The sequence below is a fragment of the Fusarium pseudograminearum genome, chromosome 1 (genome assembly GCF_000303195.2).
Source record: "Fusarium pseudograminearum CS3096 chromosome 1, whole genome shotgun sequence".
NCBI lineage: Eukaryota > Fungi > Ascomycota > Sordariomycetes > Hypocreales > Nectriaceae > Fusarium > Fusarium pseudograminearum.
In genome coordinates this window covers 9924865-9934498 of record NC_031951.1, presented here as the reverse complement: position 1 = coordinate 9934498, position 9634 = coordinate 9924865, and the positions used below count along the sequence as shown (strand labels likewise).

The window sequence follows — 9634 nt, the reverse complement described above, 5'->3', positions numbered from 1 at the left end:
GTCGAATCGCGAAATCAGAATAGGACTTCGTAATATGGGTGTTATAATAATATCATTATATAGTCCGCGAGAGAGTTGTCCGTTACCCAAGTCCTCGGATGTAACAATCCAAGAACTGCAACCTTACAACGTTTGACAGGATATGCAGTGTCCAAGGGGAACTCGAATTCACCACTACAATTGGTCGATTCGATATCAGCTCACTCCTCTGAATTCACCAAGCTGACATAGGGGAACCGTTGCCTGAAGCTTGCGTCGGGCAATTTGAGAAACTGATTCGCCCGCGCAGCTGAGGTGAGCCCGCCAAAAGGCCTAGCTATGTAACGGCATTTCGGTCGATGTTACAGTGATGTGATGCGGCACTCGGAATGTCAAGAAATCGACCGAGTGTCTGATGGGTGCCGTGCTGACAGGATGCTGTGGGTTAGTAGTCGTAGGTAGGGAGGCATGTAGGTTGGGCGGTGGCGAGCTCTCTCCAGGAATTAGGCTCGACGATCTGCAGATGCCGTGTCGGACAGTTTGTATGCAGGGGTATGACATGTAGTGGAGAGCTCAAGGCGTTCTTGGACCAAGAACCGACAGGGATATCTCGCCTATGTCAGGAGTAGCGAGCGCGGCTGCGCTTATGTGGGTAAGGGTCTAGGATGTAAATAAGCGACGTATATCATTCCGACCGTTCAAGTGATGAACCTGGGATCTATGTTTCATGATTGTGAAATGGCGGTGATCAATGTTACGCTATTAAGTTCATCATTTTCTACGAGTCGGGTTCCACTATAAACGAAATTCCTACATCGTCATGTCGATCATAAGGGGACAAAAATATTACCCGTTGGATAGAGCTGCTCGTGCCTTCCATGTTGTGACAAATTCGAATGAGCAGGTGCGATGAGGTTACTCAGGGAAAATTGGAACTGCATCAGGGAAAGCACATGCTTCCTACCAACTGCCATCTAGAGAATCAACAACACCTACTGAGGACGTTACCGCAACAATCGTATCCCGTAACCCTTCATCTCCATCACCAAACTCTTCGCCGAGTTTCTCTTCTCCCCCCTCTTCTCGCCTCGCCTGTATCCTACCTAGCATTCACCTCTTTTACTGCAAAAAACAATATTGATACTGTTTCTCGTGCACCTACTGTTAAGAATACCCTCATGTCCGATGCTCGTTTGCCTCGATCTATCAATTCATCAACCCAGGCCATTCAAGCTTTAGCCAAAACTACTTCTACTGATCAGCCTCCTTCACCGCAACCCTTGTCGGTACAAGGTCTCCAGGACGGAGGCTCTCGTTCATCATCGACAGGTAGCGTCGCTTCTGCTACTCGCAATTCGCCGTCGTTCCCTTCATCTGAGCAAGATATTCAAGACTCTGTAATGTTTTCCACAATTATTGACCACACTCGTGGCCTTCTCCCTCGAAGGGAGTCTCAAGGACCAGCTGTCGGCGTCGGCGATTTTGATCACACGCCTCCTGCCAGTGGGCGTCCATCCGTGGACATCCCAAGAAAGAAGCATAAGGGAGAAGGCATCAGATCTCAACAACTACTTCATAAACCATCCCAGATCGACAGCCTTCTTTCTACTAAAGATCAACATACGTTGATGGTCTCGAAACCTCTCATGAGTACGTCGAGGACGACGTCAGTCGAGGTGAACAGTCCTTTACCTGGTCTTACATACCACAAATCCTCTCTATCGCAAGGCGGAACTGCCACGGATAGTGCGCATCCAGGGTTACGCGATGAGACACGGATCCAGCAATCGCTGAACCAAACCCCGCTTGACTTAAGCAATGTCAACTCCGACAAGGACTAGAAGTCTGGCGCTCTTCAGGCGAAAGACTTGAACCGAGAGGAACGAGAACAGCCAGTCCCTCATGCGGACACTCAGGGCCATGTTGACGGGCTCCCATTTTGGAACTTTCGGCCCATTCTTTCTCAGCATTCACCTAAAGATCATGCGACTCGACAGCGCAGTAGATCTAGTTCGTTGAATTACTTCTCTGACCATGCCAAAGATCCATCTTGCCCAAATCTCAACACTGATCTGGCTCCCGTAAGCCCTGGCAGCCAGGAGGGGGAACCAAGCCCATGTAATGATACCCAATCACCCAGCGCTGGGATACCAGAAGTCCAGCTGATCAAACTGCACGATCGCCACGATAGTCTCCACGACTCGAATGCGCAACTATCCACACCGGCTGGATCCGGCGAACCGTCGATCGCATATGCGCAACCATCAGGTCGAAGCCGATCTTTTGGGTCAATCATGGATTATTTGTGGAAAAGCCAATGGTTGAAACGTTTGTCACGGCTAAGCGGATCGCTCGATCCCATGCTTAAAGAAACATCACTTCGAACGAAGTTGATTAGAGCTGATGATAGGCGTCCATCAGAACCTGTACTGCCGAGCAACCAAGTTCCGCACAGACTATCCTCTTGGTCGCCCTTGCCTGGTCAACCGGATCATCACGTTGACGGCCTATTGTTTAAACACACTTTCAGTAATCTCGAAAGGCTTGTTGACGAGGCCCTCTCGCTTACATTAGAGGTAGCTGACCATTCGGAGACTGCGATTCACGACAACCAAAATTCTCTTCCTGAAGCAGGGGATCCAGATTCGGTTACTAAGCCAAACACATGGCCTGAAGCCCAAGAAGTAAACGAAGTGGTTACAGAAGCCGAAAGCAGCCAAAACCACCATGGGAAGCCACAATATAGACGTGCTGCCACGTACACCACCGTACCAATACGTCCACGCTTAGCTGATATCGTCGAGAGTTATTCGGGAACGTATCAGGAGCTTCGGACGAGAACTCACATCGACCGCGCACGCCAGGGAAGCTTCTCGAGACAAATACCACATGGTGTCTTCTCACGGTCGCCCAGTCACGCAACAAAGGTGGAGCCCAAACGCAAGTCTGTCACACTGGAGGATCTCCTCAGCACGGTTACTTCTCTCAAGCCGGATGGTCATAGTAAAGGCACTGAAGCCAAGATTCAAAAGGGTGCTTCATCTATTAGCCTCCCATCGGCCATTGGAAGTGGAACTGGACGAGATGCCCTACAGGAGAATGACGTCGCTGGTAGGAGGTTGCACTACGAACATGGGATTAACCTACGAAAGAGATCACACGTCAGTCTACGTGATACGCGTGGATTCAATCTTCCAAAGTCACACGTAAGGCATCCAATTGCGAGAGACTGGTCACCAGTTCGGAAGCGCTTTGTTGCTTCTGTCGCTTGCTTGAGTACAGCCCTCATTGGAGTACTCCTTGGAATCTACACGGGCCTGGTTCCTTCAATTCAGTACTACATCGTGGATCAGTCGCACGTTGCTATTCATGGCAACACCGGTTGTTTCCTAGCTCTTGCGTTGCCCTCGTTCTTTCTTTGGCCGTTGCCGCTACTTCACGGTCGGAAACCATATATCATGTCAAGCCTCATCATTGCAATGCCATTGCTTTTCCCCCAAGCGATCGCTGTCAGTAATCAAAGATTGACAAACACCACCTACTGGCGAGCCATGCTTCTGACTTGCCGTACACTGATGGGTGGCTCATTGGGATTTGCCAGCATGAACTTTCACTCGGTTCTGACAGACCTGTTTGGTGCATCTCTGATGTGTAGACACCCGCATCAAGAAGTTGTTGACCAATTTGACGCAAGGAGGCACGGGGGAGGCATGGGAATCTGGCTTGGAATCTGGACCTGGTGCTGGATTGGATCCCTCGGTGTTGGGTTTCTCATCGGTGCCGCCATTATTGACAGACATCCTCCGGCCTGGGGGTTTTATGTCAGTATCATATTGATTGCAGTAGTGTTGATCCTCAATGTGATATGCCCCGAAGTACGAAGGTCTGCATTCCGACGATCTATTGCAGAAGTCCGAACTGGAGGAGACATTTCGCGACGTTTAGCCCGAGGAGAAGTCATGATGCATCGAGTCAAGACAGGCCCCAAGTGGTGGGGTCAAGAAGCATATCATGGGGTTCGCTTATCCCTGGAGATGCTTGAACAACCTGGTTTTGCCGTGATGGCGATTTATGTCTCATGGATATATGCGCAAATCGTTCTTGTCATTATCCTCATGGGCTCGCTTGTCTCTCGATTCTACCGCCTACGATCACCATATGTCGGTCTCCATGTTGCCGCAGTGGCTGTCGGCGCCCTGCTTGCAATCCCTTTCCAAAAGGCCAGTATCTTCTCGAGATCTCGTCGTCGAGAAGGCAAGTCCAATCGAGAGACCATAGGCAAAAAGGTCGCATGGTCATCGCATCTCATTCGCCGGGCCATCTTCACGATATCCTTGCCCATCGGAGCTGCCTGTTATGCCGCCGTCTCTTCTGGGCCACCGATCAGCTCTATCGTTCCAGCTTTCTTTGCTCTGTGCATGGGCTTTTTGTCGTGTCTTGCAATTTCTGAATGCAATGGCCTCATCATGGAAACGTTCGATACTTCAGACCTATCTCCTGGCATGGTAGGTCTCCACCGTGATCCATCGGGTCAAGACCATCGAAGGACCAACTACTCGTCCTTTCCAAGAGTTACAGCAGGTTTTGCTATAATACACTCCCTTTCATATATCCTGGCAGCAGGCGCAACTGCTCTAGGCGGCCATGTGACCCGAAAGCTTGGGCAGCAAGTCGCAACATGCGTTGTTGCAGGCATACTCTTCTTGTTGACAGTCTTGTTACTTCTCGTACTCATAAGGTTCAAGAATGTACTCATCATACCTCGATCAAAGTCCGAGGAGATGGAAAAACTGACCCAAGCTCGACGCCAATCTTCCCAACGCCGTGCTACTATGCCCAACGACATACGTGCTTTGATGGAAGAAGATCGCGCTTGGCGGCCTGCGATGACGGGCAACCCAATGGGCAAAAATCGTCGGATGAATGTGCTTGAAATGGGAAACTTGACACGATGGGAGGACATTCGAAGGAGAAACAGGCTCATAGATTCAGGTGTACATATCAACCGCGAAACACTAGATCATGGGCTGGAGGCTTTGGACGTTGCTCTAGAAACCCACGTTGACGATATGCGACAGAATGCCCAGGGATTTTTCAGGCGAGGAAGTTTGAGAAGACATGGAAGCCGCCGCCTGCGACGCAGCAACCAAAGCAGAAGCAGTGAGCAAACTTTCCATGACCTAGAGTTGGATACGTTTGAGCCTGTTGGAACACCGGGCGAGTCATCTCAGCAGCCACGACAATTTGCTGAGAGGGATTGTGTGATGGGTCAGGCAATCAAGGAGGAGGACAAAGGCGAGAATCAAGCTGGGGCAAGCAACTCTCGCAAGGATGTTTGAGACAAATTGAGAGCATAGAAATTGGTGAAAGGTGACCTTGTAAAATTAGAATGAACGTCTAGTAGTGTAGTGTTAGTGTATACAAGTATGTCTGCCCTAATAACCCGTGTGCGGTCTTATTGCCTTTTTCTCCCAATCTATGGCTAATGCTCATTATATCTCCAAAAATTGCAATACTATTATACAAGGGGGAATTGATTTTAGATTCATAAGATAAAGGAAATGGTGAGTCATGTGTTGGTACATGCGAAAGGTTCTTTTCTCACTGCACATTCAGAACCAGGTCGTCTCCTCGCCGTGTAGGGGTCAATGTTGGCTGCCAATGAGGTGACATGGGATAGCTTGGGGGTGTACTGTTTTGAACATCACGATTCCACTTTGATTTGCCAGCGGGATCGGTGCCAATAGTCATGTCAGCAGCACGATCAAAACCGACACGCTTGGAAAGGAGTGAATCCTGGCTCCCAGATTGGGCAAGTGGCGTGGTCATAGGTTGAGGAGGACGATAGTTTTGATACTGTGAAGGGTGTATTTGGGTCTGTTGCGGTGCAGAATATGGTTGAAACGATTGGTAGCTTCCCTGGCTTTGAGGTTGGGACTGTTGATTTTGTCGTGCTTGGAATGATTGGTGCATATGAGGTTGCTGTTGGTAGATGTTTGAATGCGGTGGGCGCTGGTAGGGCTGTAAAGGAGGCTGTTGTTGGAAAGATTGGTACGATTGAGGATTACGCTGTGCTGGATGCCACACGTTATGCTGCTGCTGAGGCTGGTGGCGTTGTTGTTGGTGGTGAGAGTGAAGGCGCTGGATAGGTTGCCAAGCTGCTTGTTGCTCACGGGGAGACGGTTGGAAAGAGGGAGGCCTTTGATACGGTCGGTAGTTTTGAGGTTGAGACCCCGAAGCAGACCGACGATGTTGCTGTGACGGTTGACGGCCTTGGATAGGTTGAGGATATGGCGGGTTAAAGTAAAAGGGGGAAGCACGAATCTCTTCTGGCTTGACAGCGGGTGGATCTGCGATATTGTCCTCTGGCTCGGGAGACGGTTCAACAATGCGCATCGTTGGAGAAGTTGTCTCGAGTCCTGAGTTCGGGATAGCTTGAGTATTTTGAGGTCCTGGCTGCTGTCGTGCTGCGTTATATGCAGAAGGAGGCTGCATCATGCCCAATGTTGGACTTGGTTGGCCAGGAGGACTGTAGAATATTTGTCGCGAAGGAGGGGCCAATCTGGCATTGACATTATCGCCCGGGTTGCCCATCTGGCTTGCCCGTCGAGGATCTCGCGGCGGTATTTGAGGCTGTTGCTGCTGTTGTTGACGAACTCGCACGGACTGAGGGGACTCTGCAACAGGAGAGAGGCTGACTTGCTGTTCAAGCGTCACGGAAGGGATGCTCATGGAAGACTCGGTCGACGTGGTAATAGTCGTGGCACTACTACTGTTGGAGTCTTCGCGTGGGCGAGTCAATGGCCTGGTAATTGACCGACGGGAAGAAGCACTACGTCGCGGGTGAGATTGTGATGAGAAGAAGGGTGAAGGATACTGTGGGCGTGGTCCGTACGGTTTGTTTTGAGCACTCGCAGGAACAATCTCTGCTGGAGGAGCAAGAGTTCGGGCACTGGTTTGTCCCGTGTTGCCAAGAGAGCCGTTGCCATCTTTTGATAGTGTCTTTAAAGCACCTCCCTGAGATCCATTGGAATCTTGCGAACCCCGTGCTATCACAGATGCACGTTTTGGGTTACCAAGGATCCAGTTACCGTACTGATCAGCAACATAATAGGTGGTGGCTGACAAAGGAGTCGATGGTGGGGGTCTCCAGACTTGTGTATTGACATTGTTAGGAGACATCGACGTACGGTCTTCCTCGAACTCAGTTACGTTGCTTTCGCGGTTGTTCGCTCCCACAGCTCCGCCTGCGGACATTTCAGCCGGAGGAATATGCAGCTTTGGTGGCATGGGTCGAGATCTGGGGGATGAAGCGGCAATAGCGGTGACAGCGGCAACAGAGGCAGCAGTAAGTGCTGGCTGTGGAAGTTGAGGGCTCGTGCCTCGATCTGGTTGTCCATTGTCTTCCTGTTCTGGCTTGATAGGAGGCAGGGGCTTTTCGCCAGTGGATTCAGAAGATTGGTGTGGCAAAGTTGGCTTTGCAGGGAGTAGCTTCGACAGTCTTCTCAGGGGAGAAGAATTCACCGTATTTCGGTTCGAAGAAGGAGGCGACAACGCAACACCGATATTCTCAGGTCTGGCATTCGCTCTGTTGTACGCAGGAGGTGGTGGTGCTTGACTTCCAGGGTCCAAGTCGGGACGAAGTTGGTGAACCATCCAAGAGTTGTGTCCGCCATTGTCAGATCGATCTGCCTTGTAACCCCAAGTATCCCGCATAGGGAGAAAACCAGTCTTAACATGTGGATACTTTCTTCGCCGACAGTACCTTGCCAGAACGATAGCTCCCACTGCCACTCCAACCGCGGCAAGAACTCCTACTGATATACCAGCGATCTGCTCTGTGGAGAGCTTGTTGGAATCATCACTGTCTTCGTCTTTGCTCGTTCCGCCAGCGCCACCCGCTGCCTCTGTGGTGGTCTCGGTCTCTGAAGTAAAAGTGGAAGTAGACTTTGTGGTTTCGAAAGTCGTAGATCTAGTAAACGGAGGTTCGCTAATCGAAATAATATCCGAAGCAGAAGTAGTTTCGTCTGGAAAATCTGTAGAGATATCCTCCTTTGTTGTCGATCGTATCCTTGTTCTGGTCGATGGTCTTGGAATGACAGGAGGCGACGATGTATCCATTACCAGTGTTGTAGGTAATGACTGGGTAGTGGTCGAAGTTTCCGGGCTTGTTGTAGTACTCGATTTAACCACAGGAGGGAAAGTGACAACTCCTCTTCCTGAAGGATCCATAACCAATGTTGCTGTGATGGTGAGATGAGTTGGGTGAGCTGCATTCGGCCTCCCATTACAGATGGCATACGCGCGCTCAATAACTCGTTCTGAGTTTGTGTAAGTGACTCTTGTAAGTTTCAAAATGATAGAGAAGACATACCACTCGCTTCGACTGTCGAACAAAGTCCAATGGATCGTTCAGCTGATATACATTGCATTGCGCCTTCACCCAAAGTGAAGCCCAATGCGCCTATTCGAGGACATAGGCAATCCAATAAGTGTCTCCCTGTGCAGGTATCGAGGACATAGTTGACGTTTAAGAAAGAAGCGAAACATTCGGCAGCACAGCTGGGGATGAAGCTGGAGAATTCGTTGGGAACATTAGTTGCCGCCAGTACGGCGGTAACACAAAATATCAACCATGAAGGCACGAAGGAAAATGGCCGGCTGGCCATTCTACAACGAAACATCTGAAGATTCAAGGTCAGTCCCGGCCAGGAACTACATGCCTTTGAGCAAGGTGCTCACCTATAAAGAAGGGTATCTATTAAAGGAGATGACCAGCATCTCAACGAAATGTATTCATGAGCAGTCGTGACAATAGAACAAAGAGAAAAAAGGAAAAGACCAAAGAGATATTAAGCGTGAATTGGTACGAACTATCACAGATGACAGAGGAAAAAGAGAAAAGGGAAATGCGAAACACAGTCACATCGAACGGATAAGGTAGGAAACAAGGGGACATATGAAGACTGCATTCTCAGCAGCCGCCGTCTTTTTTTGCTACAGCACGAGAGCTCATAATGAGATGAGCTAGACAGAGATAGTGAGACCAGCAAAGTAAGGCCAGCGCTTGCTAACCAGGTTGAGACGGTGTAAGTCCTGCACGATCAAGCCTTCTATTCAGCTCTGGGGCTCCTCAAGTGTCGTGGAGCCGCCGGAGCGGGCCTCTCGAATCCTCTCTGCGTCATTATGGGAGAGGCTGGATCCGGAAGAAGCTGCACGAAGAGCTATTTTTTGACTGGAGAGACATATCGGTCGATGCGAAACTCGACCCCAGGGCCATATTGTTTGCTGCGGCGGTTAGAGGCGGTGACATGACTGGTCAACGTTTCCCGAACCGCCGATAGACGCGGGAGGGTCCTTTTGGGTGTCAGCAGCGGACAACCAACCAGCCAACTGGAAACACGGTGACTGATCACGTGAGACCGGCTCTGTCCAATTACGGTGTGAATATAGCCTCGATCAAGGCCAGACCTACATACATACCTAGTGCGTAGTATAGGCCATCTATTGCAGATCGACAGCCTTTATTGATCAGGTTAACGTCAATGTGAAGGAAGGATGTGATTACTCTACTCTCGATACAGCATTCCTGGTCTTGGCTAGTTTCGGACTCAGTTAGCCGGTCTTTCTCAACTTCTCTCATCGAATTCTTTTT

The 9634-nt window shown here is 50.0% G+C and overlaps 2 protein-coding genes across 2 annotated transcripts; one reads left to right on the top strand and one right to left on the bottom strand.

Moving 5' to 3' along the window:
- Positions 1–1157: 1157 nt before the first annotated feature.
- On the top strand, positions 1158–5318 carry FPSE_00462 (uncharacterized protein; the record flags this gene model as incomplete). The annotated part of the gene is made up of 2 exons (XM_009253582.1): positions 1158–1629; positions 1846–5318. 2 exons carry the CDS (start codon positions 1158–1160, stop codon positions 5316–5318), a joined length of 3945 nt encoding a protein of 1314 aa, XP_009251857.1.
- A 262-nt stretch (positions 5319–5580) lies between these two features.
- FPSE_00463 (uncharacterized protein) lies at positions 5581–8648 on the bottom strand (the record flags this gene model as incomplete). Its single annotated transcript, XM_009253583.1, has 2 exons — positions 5581–8300; positions 8354–8648. 2 exons carry the CDS (start codon positions 8646–8648, stop codon positions 5581–5583), a joined length of 3015 nt encoding a protein of 1004 aa, XP_009251858.1.
- Positions 8649–9634: the final 986 nt, after the last annotated feature.